Source organism: Xenopus tropicalis, chromosome 7, assembly GCF_000004195.4.
Source record: "Xenopus tropicalis strain Nigerian chromosome 7, UCB_Xtro_10.0, whole genome shotgun sequence".
Taxonomy (NCBI): domain Eukaryota; kingdom Metazoa; phylum Chordata; class Amphibia; order Anura; family Pipidae; genus Xenopus; species Xenopus tropicalis.
Genome location: NC_030683.2, coordinates 119,876,330 through 119,892,640, shown reverse-complemented (window position 1 = coordinate 119,892,640; position 16,311 = coordinate 119,876,330). Strand labels below are relative to the sequence as shown.

General features: G+C 42.4%; 1 protein-coding gene across 1 annotated transcript; it reads left to right on the top strand.

Annotated features, from left to right (window-relative positions):
• The first annotated feature begins 2,975 nt into the window (after window positions 1-2,975).
• LOC116412419 (uncharacterized transmembrane protein DDB_G0289901-like) lies at window positions 2,976-14,974 on the top strand. The gene is made up of 7 exons (XM_031906622.1): window positions 2,976-3,061; window positions 4,960-5,073; window positions 5,469-5,618; window positions 8,518-8,658; window positions 9,511-9,642; window positions 9,876-10,028; window positions 11,969-14,974. The coding sequence occupies exons 1-7, from the start codon at window positions 3,013-3,015 to the stop codon at window positions 14,818-14,820; spliced, it is 3,591 nt and encodes a 1,196-aa protein (XP_031762482.1). The 5' UTR covers window positions 2,976-3,012; the 3' UTR covers window positions 14,821-14,974.
• The last annotated feature ends 1,337 nt before the right edge of the window (window positions 14,975-16,311 follow it).

Sequence of the window (16,311 nt, the reverse complement as noted above, 5' to 3'; positions counted from 1 at the left end):
GTATGTGAGTGGATAGATAGGTCAGTGTGGGTCTGTATGTGAGTGGATAGATAGGTCAGTGTGGGTCTGTATGTGAGTGGATAGATAGGTCAGTGTGGGTCTGTATGTGAGTGTATAGATAGGTCAGTATGGGTCTGTATGTGAGTGGATAGATAGGTCAGTGTGGGTCTGTATGTGAGTGGATAGATAGGTCAGTATGGGTCTGTATGTGAGTGGATAGATAGGTCAGTGTGGGTCTGTATGTGAGTGTATAGATAGGTCAGTATGGGTTTGTATGTGAGTGGATAGATAGGTCAGTGTGGGTCTGTATGTGAGTGGATAGATAGGTCAGTATGGGTCTGTATGTGAGTGGATAGATAGGTCAGTGTGGGTCTGTATGTGAGTGGATAGATAGGTCAGTATGGGTCTGTCTGTATGTGAGTGGATAGATAGGTCAGTATGGGTCTGTATGTGAGTGGATAGATAGGTCAGTATGGGTCTGTATGTGAGTGTATAGATAGGTCAGTATGGGTCTGTATGTGAGTGGATAGATAGGTCAGTATGGGTCTGTATGTGAGTGTATAGATAGGTCAGTATGGGTCTGTATGTGAGTGGATAGATAGGTCAGTATGGGTCTGTATGTGAGTGGATAGATAGGTCAGTGTGGGTCTGTATGTGAGTGGATAGATAGGTCAGTATAGGTCTGTATGTGAGTGGATAGATAGGTCAGTATGGGTCTGTATGTGAGTGGATAGATGGGTCAGTGTGGGTCTGTATGTGAGTGGATAGATAGGTCAGTATGGGTCTGTATTTGAGTGGATAGATAGGTCAGTATGGGTCTGTATGTGAGTGGATAGATAGGTCAGTGTGGGTCTGTATGTGAGTGGATAGATAGGTCAGTATGGGTCTGTATTTGAGTAGATAGATAGGTCAGTATGGGTCTGTATGTGAGTGTATAGGTAGGTCAGTATGGGTCTGTATGTGAGTGTATAGATAGGTCAGTGTGGGTCTGTATGTGAGTGGATAGATAGGTCAGTATGGGTCTGTATGTGAGTGGATAGATAGGTCAGTGTGGGTCTGTATGTGAGTGTATAGATAGGTCAGTATGGGTCTGTATGTGAGTGGATAGGTCAGTGTGGGTCTGTATGTGAGTGTATAGATAGGTCAGTGTGGGTCTGTATGTGAGTGGATAGATAGGTCAGTGTGGGTCTGTATGTGAGTGGATAGATAGGTCAGTGTGGGTCTGTATGTGAGTGGATAGGTCAGTGTGGGTCTGTATGTGAGTGGATAGATAGGTCAGTATGGGTCTGTATGTGAGTGGATAGATGGGTCAGTGTGGGTCTGTATGTGAGTGTATAGATAGGTCAGTGTGGGTCTGTATGTGAGTGGATAGGTCAGTGTGGGTCTGTATGTGAGTAGATAGATAGGTCAGTATGGGTCTGTATGTGAGTGGATAGATAGGTCAGTGTGGGTCTGTATGTGAGTGTATAGATAGGTCAGTGTGGGTCTGTATGTGAGTGTATAGATAGGTCAGTATGGGTCTGTATGTGAGTGTATAGATAGGTCAGTATGGGTCTGTATGTGAGTGGATAGATAGGTCAGTATGGGTCTGTATGTGAGTGGATAGATAGGTCAGTATGGGTCTGTATGTGAGTGGATAGATAGGTCAGTGTGGGTCTGTATGTGAGTGGATAGATAGGTCAGTATGGGTCTGTATGTGAGTGGATAGATAGGTCAGTGTGGGTCTGTATGTGAGTGGATAGATAGGTCAGTGTGGGTCTGTATGTAAGTGGATAGATAGGTCAGTATGGGTCTGTATGTGAGTGGATAGATAGGTCAGTGTGGGTCTGTATGTGAGTGGATAGATAGGTCAGTGTGGGTCTGTATGTGAGTGGATAGATAGGTCAGTGTGGGTCTGTATGTGAGTGGAGAGATAGGTCAGTATGGGTCTGTATGTGAGTGGATAGATAGGTCAGTATGTGTTTATGTATGTGAGTGTATAGATAGGTCAGTATGGGTCTGTATGTGAGTGGATAGATAGGTCAGTATGTGTTTATGTATGTGAGTGTATAGAGAGGTCAGTGTGGGTCTGTATGTGAGTGGATAGATAGGTCAGTATGGGTCTGTATGTGAGTGTATAGATAGGTCAGTGTGGGTCTGTATGTGAGTGTATAGATAGGTCAGTGTGGGTCTGTATGTGAGTGGATAGATAGGTCAGTGTGGGTCTGTATGTGAGTGGATAGGTCAGTGTGGGTCTGTATGTGAGTGGATAGGTCAGTGTGGGTCTGTATGTGAGTGGATAGATAGGTCAGTGTGGGTCTGTATGTGAGTGGATAGATAGGTCAGTATGGGTCTGTATGTGAGTGGATAGATAGGTCAGTATGGGTCTGTATGTGAGTGGATAGATAGGTCAGTATGAGTCTGTATGTGAGTGGATAGATAGGTCAGTATGGGTCTGTATGTGAGTGGATAGATAGGTCAGTATGGGTCTGTATGTGAGTGGATAGGTCAGTATGGGTCTGTATGTGAGTGGATAGATAGGTCATTGTGGGTCTGTATGTGAGTGGATAGATAGGTCAGTGTGGGTCTGTATGTGAGTGGATAGATAGGTCAGTGTGGGTCTGTATGTGAGTGGATAGATAGGTCAGTAGGAAACATATATAGAGCCCCTTTTGTTAATATTCTAGCTACAGTGCATTTGTGTATTCTCTAATCCAGGATCAATATAGTCTTCTTTAGGGATAAGGCAGTCCTCTTCCATAAGATTCATATTCCATCAGGGGGAGTATAAATATATTAAGAAGTTGCCTCAGACCAGACATGCTTCAGTTTTATAGCAAGACTATAATTAATTGCAGGGATATTTTAAGTTTGCATTACTCACAAAGGACACGGGGGGTGAGGTGTTTGCTGGGGTGTGGAGTTTCAGGTGTATTTGTCATGTGACGTAGGGAGAGGACCAGATGTATTTAGGCAACTCTTTGCCTCTTGGGGAGAAGCTGTCAAGCTGCATTGCAGGTGGCTCCACACATCATGGGAATAATCATTTTGCTGTTCGGGTTTTTAGTCCTGATTGATCCAGGTAAGTGTTACTTAGTAAGCTTTGAGAAGATCCTTGTAGGTGGAGATCATTAATCTTTGCAGTTGTTGGACTGGAGAATACGCTTTTGTGGCCACCAATTGCTAGTTGGTGCTCAAAATATTCACAATATGATGGACTGTAGGAGCAAATAGGCTGCATGATGAGCATTGATGAGGCTCTGGGATTCTTTATACAATATATAAAATGAGATTGAGCTGAGTGCAGCCTCTTGGTCAAAAATGGTAGGTCAGCTGTTGGCTTTCATCTTCTCAATGTTTCATTACTGACCAGAAGAACTTACAGATTAAGTGGAAGATGTTTATGGCGATAAATGTAGAATATTTTATTGCAGCTGTTAGAATCAGAACAATGCAATGTATATGTAACCTACTACTGAGATATATTTAAGATTAGTAACTGAAGGATCTGTTGGGCCTAGGTTAAACCATTGATTGTCTGTCTGTGTTTCATACTGCATAGCAGCATCCTAATGCACAGTATTTGGCACAGACACATAGCTTGATGCACTCTATAAGCCAACCACTGTCTTATTCTATGGGCACCATAATGCATCCCCTGGTTATAGGAATAGACATGCTATAGCTAAAGAGGATAAAGAGAAAAAGAAAACACCCTCTAGATTACGGTTGCTCTCCTGTCCCCTCGGATCTTTCCGGTGTATAACAGCCTTTACAGATATCGAAAAGGTTATAGAGGCGACTTTGGGTTTGGTGTAAATAAAGGGCTGGGTCCGGGAATTATTATAAAATAAGAGGAAGACACCTTGTTCCTACTTATTTTGCCAAATGAAAAGCTCTTCAAGGCAAAAGAAAGTGGTAATTATCTTATCACTTGCTCACAACATAATTATTATTATGCATAGGTGTATATTGGGCAGAGCCTGGCGTGTACTAAAATACCAGCTTGGTCCGGCTGCAACCACACCTTATAAATGGATATATATAAGTAATTGATGATTGCTTCCGTCCTTAACTAATATATACAGTAGCTAGTTAGTTAGAGCTTAATACATAAACACTCATCAAACAGTACTTTCAACTGCAGTTACATTTACAAATAACCTTAACATTGTTTGTTCAGTCTAAAATAAGTTCAAGAGCCTTCTCAAATGTAGGGAGTTTTCCATTTTGAATGTTTCTGCTAATAAATATTATCCTTTGTTCTTGATTTACAAATATGTCTATTCCAGGCTGAGCAATTCCATTCATTTCTAAGGTAGAGGCATTGACATTTTTTAGGTTAAGGCTTTCCTTTGTAGCCACCAACTCATCCATTCTTAAGATTGATGCACTCTTAAGACCTTACTTTATGTTTCCATTTAGTATAAAGAAGACTGTATCATTATCTCCCTAATGACAAAGGGATAATTGATGTCCCCACATTTACTCAACTCTTATAGCTAACAAAAAAGTTAGTACAAGTTGATCCAGGGACTGGTCCTATTGCCAGCTTCAGATGGTTTTTTTGCCTTCCTCTGGATCAACTAGCAGTTAGGTAGGTTATATATAGGCATTATGGTTAAATGTGATGGACTTACAAATTTTTTCAACCTACTTTACTACTGTATGTTAGAAAAAAAATATAATGGTCTTCAACCTGGTCTTCAACCTGGAATCATCCATTGCTTTGGTCCCACCAGTTTCATCAACTCCAGTGATTTTAAAACCAAATTGCAAAAGAGAAACTATTTCAAGTTTAAACTAAAACGTTGAGGAGGGTTGTCATTATGTCTTGAGGTTTGTCTTTCTTGTAGCCGTGCATCTCGTAGAAAACATGTCATCATTCTCCTCATCAAGATCTTCAGTGTCTTCTCCTTCCCCCTTTACCACACTTCTATTAGATTGTTTTGGATAATCAGTCACGTTTCTCCTTTTCAGGTAATGCTCTTAGATGCTACAGCTGTATGGGTGAAAATGACTGTAAAGGAAAAGAAGTGACCTGCCCAGGGGATAATGCCAGGTGTAGCACATCAGTCCTCACAATATCTTCCTGTAAGTTGGCCACTCATATATCTGCTTTGCTTCTTATACATCCATGGAGCCACCTTTTTTTCCTTCTATGCCCCAAGTTGTGCCTCAGACAAATCCGACTTCTCAGCATTCTTATCCCTTGGAATAGATGCTTCCATAGACTTGTTAGGGTCCGAATCTGACCTGAAGGAGTCTATGGTAGAAGAATGCTGGAAAGTAGGACCTCACTGCTGTGTTTGCAGATGGCTGTGCTGCTGCTTAAACAAACTAATCTCCTTCAAGCATTTGTAATCAGTATAATAACTCTTAGATCTATAAACAGCTCCATTTTATGGAATACTTAATTACTTTGTATTCTGCATCCTTCATGTTTCTGATAAATCTAACATAGGACCATTCTGTTTTCTGTTCTACAGTCCCCCTTTCCTATAGGAGTGTCTATAAGAGCTGTCTAAATGCACCAAGACCCTCAAGGACATCTATTTTTACCCCAAGTCGAACAGTGAGGTTTTCTTTTCAGGAAACAACATGCAGCTCCGACTTCTGCAACAATCAGACCAAACTGGGTAAGCCTTTCATTTGCACTTTGCCCAAGGGAACCACTTGTGGCTTGTTTCTGATAAACACTGATTTCAGCAAAACAAAATTATATATTTCAAAATGATTCAGTAGGAAAAACATAAGGGAGAGATGGGTGATAAATATTTTTACATTATTTGTGACGGTAGTGAAGTTTTTTGCCAGGTTTCACCACTGGAAAAATACCCATAGACTCCAATGGCCACGAAAAAAACCTGGGTGGTAAAAAACAAAAAGTCAGATGGTATGGAAAAAAGTCACTACCCCACGACTTCAATGAGTTTTGTTAAGTTTTGCGCTTCACTAATTTTTTGGCGAAGTGAAACAGGACAGGTTCACTTATCACTAGTCTCGCTCTCTTTGGTCAAGAATTTGCATTCCAAACTCCAAAAAAAACCCAATTAATAGCAGTGCAACATTGAAATTTAGCGGGTCTTGAAACTTGCAGCATCTCTCTATGTGACCAATGAGTATGATGATATAGTTCCATGACCATTTTCAGATTCTTACCAATATCAGCAAATGGGTAAAAATAGAATTTGACTTAATTTCATAATTCTGTATATACAGGTATAGGATTCCTTATCCAGAAAGCTCCGAATTACAAAAAGCCTGTCTCCCATAGACTCCATTTTAATCAAATAATTTAGATTTTTAAAATTGATTTCCTTTTTCACTGTAAAAATAAAACCGTGCTTTGTACTTGATCCCAACTAAGATGTAATTACCCCTTATTGGGGGCAGAACAGCCCTATTGGATTTATTTAATGGTTAAATGATTCCCTTTTCTCTGTAATAATAAAACAGTACCTGTACTTGATCCCAACTAAGATATAATTACCCCTTATTGGGGGCAGAACAGCCCTATTGGGTTTATTTAATGGTTAAATGATTCCCTTTTCTCTGTAATAATAAAACAGTGCCTGTACTTGATCCCAACTAAGATATAATTACCCCTTATTGGGGGCAGAACAGCCCTATTGGGTTTATTTAATGGTTAAATGATTCCCTTTTCTCTGTAATAATAAAACAGTGCCTGTACTTGATCCCAACTAAGATATAATTACCCCTTATTGGGGCAGAACAGTTCTATTGGGTTTATTTCATGGTTAAATGATTCCCTTTTCTCTGTAATAATAAAACAGTACCTGTACTTGATCCCAACTAAGATATAATTACCCCTTATTGGGGGCAGAACAGCCTTATTGGGTTTATTTCATGGTTAAATGATTCCCTTTTCTCTGTAATAATAAAACAGTACCTGTACTTGATCCCAACTAAGATATAATTACCCCTTATTGGGGGCAGAACAGCCTTATTGGGTTTATTTCATGGTTAAATGATTCCCTTTTCTCTGTAATAATAAAACAGTACCTGTACTTGATCCCAACTAAGATATAATTACCCCTTATTGGGGCAGAACAGCCCTATTGGGTTTATTTAATGGTTAAATGATTCCCTTTTCTCTGTAATAATAAAACAGTACCTGTACTTGATCCCAACTAAGATATAATTACCCCTTATTGGGGCAGAACAGCCCTATTAGTGTATTTAATGGTTAAATGATTCCCTTTTCTCTGTAATAATAAAACAGTACCTGTACTTGATCCCAACTAAGATATAATTACCCCTTATTGGGGGCAGAACAGCCCTATTGGGTTTATTTCATGGTTAAATGATTCCCTTTTCTCTGTAATAATAAAACAGTACCTGTACTTGATCCCAACTAAGATATAATTAATGTTTATTGGATGCAAAACCATACTATTGGGTTCAATTGGTGTTTCAGTGATTAATTAGTAGACTTAGGGGCACATTTACTAACCCACAAACGGGGCGAATGCGTCCGATTGCGTTTTTTTCGTAATGATTGGTAATTTTGCGATTTTTTTCGGCGTCTTTACAATTTTTGCGTAAAAACGCGAGTTTTTCGGCGTCTTTACGATTTTTGTGTAAAAACGCGAGTTTTTCGGCATCTTTACGAAAGTTGCGCAAAGTCGCGATTTTTTCGTAGCGTTAAAACTTGCGCGAAACGTCGCGCCTTTTAAGTTTTAATGCTACGAAAAAGGCGCGACTTTGCGCGCAACTGTTAACGCTACGAAAAAATCGCGACTTTCGTAAAGACGCCGAAAAACTCGCGTTTTTACGCAAAAATCGCAAAGACGCCGAAAAACTCGCGTTTTTACGCAAAAATCGTAAAGACGCCGAAAAAATTGCAAAAAATACGAAAAAGTCGCAAAATGTTCGTTTCCAATCGGAATTTTTCCAATTCGGATTCGAAATCGTGTCTTAGTAAATCAGCCCCTTAAGGTATGAAGATCCATATTACGGAAAGACCCCTTATCCGGAATACCCTTGGTTCCGAGCATTCTGGATAACAGGTCCCATACCTGTAGTTTATTAGTAATTTATCATTTGTTGCAATGAAGAGAATTTTTTACAATGCCCCTACTATGACCCTATGTGCATCCCCCCACTTGCCCCTCACAAAAATAATGATGCTGAATGTAGGTAGCACTGTATTCATGTGGTGTAAATAGATGGAGACCTTCTTTCAGGGACCTGCATCAGTTTACCTATTGTGGAAGGCAGGGTGGAAAAACATGGCAGAGTGAGGCCGTATTTTTGACTTTGCACTCAGCCTTGGCACGTTTTACAACTTCTACTTCTTCACCTGAGCTCACTTGCCTTACATTCGTTGCTTCATACAACTAAAACCTTCTGAAAATATCCCTCAGAATGCAGTGATTTACTGTCCATTCGCTGATTGACAAAGGGTATCCACCAATCAGACAGCTGCCAGTAACTACGTCAAATGAATCTTGATAATTAGCTGTTGTGGTAGATGACACTTGCCTGAAAGTAACAACTGTGTTTTATTTTCAGATGTTGTGGAAAGAAACAATGATCTCAACTGCTTCAGTTGCATTTCGCCCGGGAGGTACTGCGATAAGGAAATGATGAGGGAGTTGCCTTGCCGCGGGGAGCAGAAACAGTGTGTGGATATGAGAGTTAAAGGGGCATTGGGTAAGGAAAAACTACAAATTCCGTTACACAAAACCCTCATTGGGTAAATTAGTTGCCCTTATGTTTAACTTAAGCCCGAAGGTATCTTGAAATATATAATCACGTGCCTTCAGTTTGATTTTATGTGATAATAAACTGCTCCACCTTCAGCTGAGATGTTTCACTTGGTCAGCCCTTGGTTGGATAGGTAAATATGGACAAAACCAATTGGTCTGTTATCATTGGGGCACACTATGCTGTCACCTATGACTACATAGGTCCCCGCAACTACAGGAATAATGGAAACAGCCATAGCTATAAAATTGCACCCAAATGCTAGATTGTGTTTAGTAGAGCAGGTTCATAATTACAGATGGAGCCACCAAGACCTGTGCATCGGGCTCACATTCTTTAAACATTACTTTATTCATTTCAATGGGAAAATATGACTGTTTGCCAAAGAGGCACCATTCATTATTGTTCCAGTTTTGGGTTTTGCCATTTTATTCCATATTTATGGGTGTAAGGTTTGCTCCAGATCTTGGAACTGCAACATATCATGTGCAGTAATACGCTACACTTTGGGCAACACTCTACTGGAAAGATAATTCCCTCCAAAAGAATAAGGGTGCTATCTTGTCCAGATTAAGCTGTGCCCAGTATGGAACCTTCCCTGAGACAAATGGTAACTGTGTCAGCAGTGCTTTAGTCTTTTATTTAAGTAGCAAGGACTGAGGAGCAATGGCTCCATCATGGAACATCTCCTGAAGTGCTTTCTTGACCCTAAGCCAAAGCCTAAAAATTGAGTCCCTCTGTATCTACTGAGGATAAAGCATATAATTACTGAAACAATGCTGTTTTTTATTCTATCAGGAGACATTTCAGACACCAATCTAAAAGGATGTGCCAATTTCCCAAAGTGCAATGGAGACCTGCATTTCTCTAACCAAAAGACAACTCTGTTAGTGCAGTGCTGCGGAGACAACTTCTGTAACAAGCAAACAGGTAAGGGGGAGAACGGCTATAGGTCTTCTACTCAGTACAGCTTATTTACTGACACATATTGGTGCAAATCATTAAGGTACTTGCTTCCAAACCAGCCCCTGTGCTGCCATTGCATCACCATGAATGGTGGGTAACTGCGCCTACTGACGCTGGGGAACCCTGGAGCTTCTGCCACTCTAGACCTGGTCTCATACAAATTTAGCACTCATGTTAATACTCATTTTAACTTCCAGATTTGCCAAATCGTCCTAAAACACCCAATGGAAAAGAATGTTATAGCTGTCAGACAGAAAATGGCAAAGAGTGCTCACTAGAAAATTCCCAGAAGACCAAGTGCTATGGAGATCTCACTTCCTGCATGGAAATCGCTGGCGTGAGCATCCAAGGTAATCTCTTCTCTCCAAAAAAATATGGATAGGGAAGGTGGAGGAGCTATAACAAAGGGCATTCATTTCAATTTTAAAAAGCAATTTCAATTTCTGAAGGTTTTGCAACACTAATATAGGCCAAAGGTTCCAGTCCTATCCTGCACACACACACATCGCTCTTGGGTACTATTCCATGGGTGGTGTGAACAGCAGGTCTAAGTGGCCGAATAGGTGATTGCCAAAAAGAGAACTGGAGAACTTGATAACCAAGAGCAATTCTGAAACTGAAGTGCAGGTTAATGCATTAAAACCCCCATGGGTCTTTGCCATCACCAGAGTGTAACAACCTTATAGAAACAGAAAAGAGATCCTTCTTAGAGGCTATTATCCCCCACTGCTACTATAGGCACCATCTCTCCCTACTATACCTGCTATCCCACAGCCCCAGTCCCTTCCCAGAGGCTATTATCCCCCCACTGCTACTATGGGCACCATCTCTCCCTACTATACCTGCTATCCCACAGCCACAGTCCCTTCCCAGAGGCTATTATCCCCCCACTGCTACTATAGGCACCATCTCTCCCTACTATACCTGCTATCCCCCAGCCCCAGTCCCTTCCCAGAGGCTATTATCCCCCCACTGCTACTATGGGCACCATCTCTCCCTACTATACCTGCTATCCCACAGCCACAGTCCCTTCCCAGAGGCTATTATCCCCCCACTGCTACTATAGGCACCATCTCTCCCTACTATACCTGCTATCCCACAGCCCCAGTCCCTTCCCAGAGGCTATTATCCCCCCACTGCTACTATAGGCACCATCTCTCCCTACTATACCTGCTATCCCACAGCCCCAGTCCCTTCCCAGAGGCTATTATCCCCCCACTGCTACTATAGGCACCATCTCTCCCAACTATACCTGCTATCCCACAGCCCCAGTCCCTTCCCAGAGGCTATTATCCCCCCACTGCTACTATAGGCACCATCTCTCCCTACTATACCTGCTATCCCACAGCCACAGTCCCTTCCCAGAGGCTATTATCCCACTGCTACTATAGGCACCATCTCTCCCTACTATACCTGCTATCCCACAGCCCCAGTCCCTTCCCAGAGGCTATTATCCCCCCACTGCTACTATAGGCACCATCTCTCCCTACTATACCTGCTATCCCACAGCCCCAGTCCCTTCCTAGAGGCTATTATCCCCCCACTGCTACTATAGGCACCATCTCTCCCTACTATACCTGCTATCCCACAGCCACAGTCCCTTCCCAGAGGCTATTATCCCCCCACTGCTACTATAGGCACCATCTCTCCCTACTATACCTGCTATCCCACAGCCCCAGTCCCTTCCCAGAGGCTATTATCCCCCCACTGCTACTATAGGCACCATCTCTCCCTACTATACCTGCTATCCCACAGCCACAGTCCCTTCCCAGAGGCTATTATCCCACTGCTACTATAGGCACCATCTCTCCCTACTATACCTGCTATCCCACAGCCCCAGTCCCTTCCCAGAGGCTATTATCCCCCCACTGCTACTATAGGCACCATCTCTCCCTACTATACCTGCTATCCCACAGCCCCAGTCCCTTCCTAGAGGCTATTATCCCCCCACTGCTACTATAGGCACCATCTCTCCCTACTATACCTGCTATCCCACAGCCACAGTCCCTTCCCAGAGGCTATTATCCCCCCACTGCTACTATAGGCACCATCTCTCCCTACTATACCTGCTATCCCACAGCCCCAGTCCCTTCCCAGAGACTTTAATACACTTAGTTTCTTTAGGCAACATCTCATACTAATATACCTGATATATAACAATTTAGGTGGGTTGGTATTTGAATTTAACCCACTGGCAATGCCAGTGATAGTGACAGCTATTTTATACATTCTGGTAACAGCAGTGGTGTGATTGGTTCTGGTATCATCTGACTTTTGCATTTCTCTCTAGGTGGAACACCAAAACCTATGGTTTTAAAGGGATGCGCCAACCCTGCTATGTGTCAGAGCTCAGCCTTTCCACTCCTACAGAAGTTACACAACGCCACGGTACAATGCTGCAATAATAATCTTTGCAACAACAAATTAACAGAGGACAATCTTCTTATAGATGGATACCCCTCTATCAATGCTGCACCCACCACTAACCCTCCCAGCACACAAACAGCTACTTTACCAGGTGTGAATACTAGTAATAGTAGTGCTGTAAACAATAGTGCACTTTATCCAGGGGTTTATGGAAATAATACAGGTCCTGTGGACAACAGTACGGTATATAACACAAGCCTAACCGCCAAAAACAATACAAGTGTCCAAAGTGGCCCCTCATCTACAGGCAATGGCGGCCCAGCCTACAATAGTACTGTCAACGGCACAAACAATGCTTTTCCAGGGGGCAACAATGGTTCTGTTACAGGTAACTCACCAACTCAATACAACGCTTCAGGGAATGGCAGTTCAACCGGTGCCGGTGCCCCTATTGCACCATTCCCAATTCCTAACACCAGTGCAGGTAATACCAGCGCTTCCAATCAGTCGGGAATGGGTTTGGGCAATGCTGGCGTCTCAAACACTTCTGTGAATGGAAGCAGTAATGCAGGCAATGGCAGTGTCTCTAGTGGGTCCTCCCCCACGTTACTTAACCCTGCTGGGGGTAACGGCAGCACCTGTAACAGTAGCGCATGTCTGAATGTACCTCCGTCAGTCTGTAGCAATGGGTCTGGCACTGGTGACATGTCACCTGGAGCCAACAATGTAGGGAATGCAAGTAATAATAATAGTAATGTAGGCAGTTCTAGTCTTTACAATACATCATCCTCTTTAACGGGTAGCAACGGCACTGCAGGCAGCCTAAATCAATCAGAACCAGGCATCACTAGTGTTGGGGGAAATCTTACTGGGTCCAACCCTTGGTCAAATGGAAACGGAACTGCAAGTAATGTCAGTGGTTCTATTGTGCCCATCGGAGTACCCTTGCCAATAATCCCAGTGCTTTCTGGCAATCCCTTTAACATCTCAGGTAACAACAGCATAGCCAATAGTCCAAATGTGTCCAATTCAGGTGCCAGTAACATTTGGGGCATTCATACTGGATCTAACACTTCAGCTAATGGAAGTAGTTCTGTTGGCAATTTCAGCAGTTCCAATTTCCCCTATGGGTCAGGTATTCCAACTCACCCCATCGTTAATGGCACCACCTTTAATATAACAGGTAACAGTAGCAATGCTAACAATTTGGGTTGGTTTGGGTCTGGATTGAACCCGTCAGGCAATGTGAGTAACAATTTTGGCTCTGGTCTCAACTCCATGCCATTTAATCTAAGCACTGGTAATGGCAGTGGTGTGAATGGTTCTGGCATTATCAGTAGTGTATCAAATCCAGTTCAGTCTCCCCCTGGGTCCAGCTATGGCAGTAGGCCCAATTTATCTTCTACAGGCAATTCTACAAATACAAATGTTAATAATGGATCTGTGACATCCAACTATGGAGCTGGTAATGGCAGCAGTGTGAATGGTTCTGGTATCATCAGTGGTGGATCAAATCCAGTTCAGTCTTCCCCTGGGTCCAGCAATGGCAGTAGGCCCAATTTATCTTCTACAGGCAATTCTACAAATACAAATGTTAATAATGGATCTGTGTCATCCAACTATGGAGCTGGCAATGGCACTGGTGTGAATGGTTCTGGTATTATTGGTAGTGTATCAAATCCAGTTCAGTCTTCCCCTGGGTCCAGCAATGGCAGTAGCTCCAATTTATCTTCTATGAGTAATTCTACAAATACAAATGTTAATAATGGATCTGTGTCATCCAACTATGGAGCTGGTAATGGCAGCAGTGTGAACGGTTCTGGTATGAGCAGTGGTGGATCAAATCCAGTTCAGTCTTCCCCTGGGTCCAGCAATGGCAGTAGCCCCAATTTATCTTCTACAGGCAATTCTACAAATGCAAATGTTAATAATGGATCTGTGTCATCCAACTATGGAGCTGGCAATGGCACTGGTGTGAATGGTTCTGGTATCATTGGTAGTGTATCAAATCCAGTTCAGTCTTCCCCTGGGTCCAGCAATGGCAGTAGCCCCAATTTATCTTCTACAGGCAATTCTACAAATACAAATGTTAATAATGGATCTGTGTCATCCAACTATGGAGCTGGCAATGGCACTGGTGTGAATGGTTCTGGTATCATTGGTAGCGCATCAAATCCAGTTCAGTCTCCCCCTGGGTCCAGCAATGGCAGTAGCCCCAATTTATCTTCTACAGGCAATTCTACAAATACAAATGTTAATAATGGATCTGTGACATCCAGCTATGGAGCTGGTAATGGCACTGGTATGAATGGTTCTGGTATCATTGGTAGTGTATTAAATCCAGTTCAGTCTTCCCCTGGGTCCAGCAATGGCAGTAGCCCCAATTTATCTTCTATGGACAATTCTACAAAAGTTAATAATGGATCTGTGTCATCCAACTATGGAGCTGGCACTGATGTGAATGGTTTTGGTGGCAACAGTGGTGTATCTAATCCAAATCAGTCTCCCCCTGGGTCCAGCAATGGCAGTAGCCCTGGTTCTTCTTCCATGGACAATTCAACAAATACAGATGTTAACAACCCTTGGGACAGTAACACAAGTACACCTTCTGAAGGTCTCACTACTGTACATATCGATGAAGGTTCCGCAGATATTAATGCATCTGAAATTCCCAAAAATGATAACAATGACCAGGATTCACCTAACAAAGGAGATACATTTTCTTCCAGTATATTTATCCTTCTGGCTGCCATGCTGCTTAATGTACTGCACTAATTGTGAAGAACCTTTCTGCCTCTGAACCCCAATGTACAGTATTAGCTACGTGACCTGGCTCTCTAGGTTTTATCGTGTTTTAAGTTATTGATTATTGATTTGTAAATAAAATGACCTCTTACAATAAATGGTTACATGAAATTATTTTCAAAAACACTGTGTCGGGGTGCATTTGTTTTATGGGAAGAATTCAAGTTAAAAGACGGATAATGTTGGGTGGGGCAGGAGATAATGCAGCTGCCTTATACACATTGATATGTTAGTGGAAGATAAACCATCTTTAAGGCTGAAGAATTGGTTTGTACATTTTGGGTGAAGACCACGATGATGGAGGTCTAGGTCTCAGGAAAACCACTTGTGCCCTACAGTACAACTGACAAATGGAGGTTCATTTGTGTCTTGAGAATAGGGTTGCCACCTTTCCCCATCCTAAAAAGCTGGGCACGGGGGGCAGACAGCGACGTTGTGGAATGTGATTTCATGGGGGCGGGATAATGTGGATATCAGCAATTGGCCAATTGCCACGTCAATCTAGAAAAGTCCTGGCTGGTTTTCAAAATTTTGACCAAGACTGCCCTTTCAAAAGCCGGCCTATGCAGGTCAAAACTGGAAAGGTGGCAATCCTACTTGAGAAGGTGTGGTGAATGGAGAGGATTGGGGAGTCTTTACAGTTGGCTTACAGGTAAATGCCTGACAGTGAGGCAAAGGAGCAACAAGAAGATGACCGCAGCCGTTCCTATTTGCTGTGGATACTTTTCTAACTATAATATAAATCTACTGCATTAGTGTGCAGTGCTAGGGAATAATGCCCATGAAACTGACCCCTTAGATCCTCAACTACTTGCACTACAATATGTCTAGTGCCGACGTGCCCATTGGGCCTGTTCATGTGAATGAAGCACTACCAGGCTTTAACTCTGTGGGGAATTAATTCCAGACACTTAAATTTAGTTATGGGTTACTGCACCACCATTGTGTCTAGTGATGAGCAAATCTGTCCTGTTTAGCCTAAAAAATTGTGAAACATGACTTTTTTTTTACGTGCATGACCTTTTTGACACGCCCGCGGACAATTTGGAGCTACAGCATCCAATTTGACACAGCTGTGCCCATATTGACGTGCCCGTGCCTATTTTGACACACAGCGATTTTTCTGAGTCAAATTTTTGCGCCAGTTTGTGATTGCCATGCCTGGTGAAAATTTTCGCTCATCACTAATTGTGACTTCTACGACCAGAGAAAGTTCTGTAACTTCTATCTTTCTCTTCTACTTGTGTTGTTTCGGGATGTGCTTTAACACCGCCGAGTACCGCCTCCTTACTTCCTAATAATGAACATGACATTTAGCTATTTCTATCAATAACTGTATATTTTTGTAAGTGATTCCCCATTTCTAGCTCCTCATTTTTTATGGATAACTCGTTAGAACAGCTAAATCTACAGGTCCTATGCGACAATTAGCCCTAAATGGTCAGTAAATGCAAATACATG

Coding starts and splice junctions, on each gene's coding strand:
- LOC116412419 (XM_031906622.1), top strand. CDS start 3,013: ATGGGAATAATCATTTTGCTGTTCGGGTTTTTAGTCCTGATTGATCCA. Junction 5,074..5,468: donor AGTCCTCACAATATCTTCCT/GTAAGTTGGCCA, acceptor TCTGTTCTACAG/TCCCCCTTTCCTATAGGAGT. Junction 8,659..9,510: donor GAGAGTTAAAGGGGCATTGG/GTAAGGAAAAAC, acceptor TTATTCTATCAG/GAGACATTTCAGACACCAAT.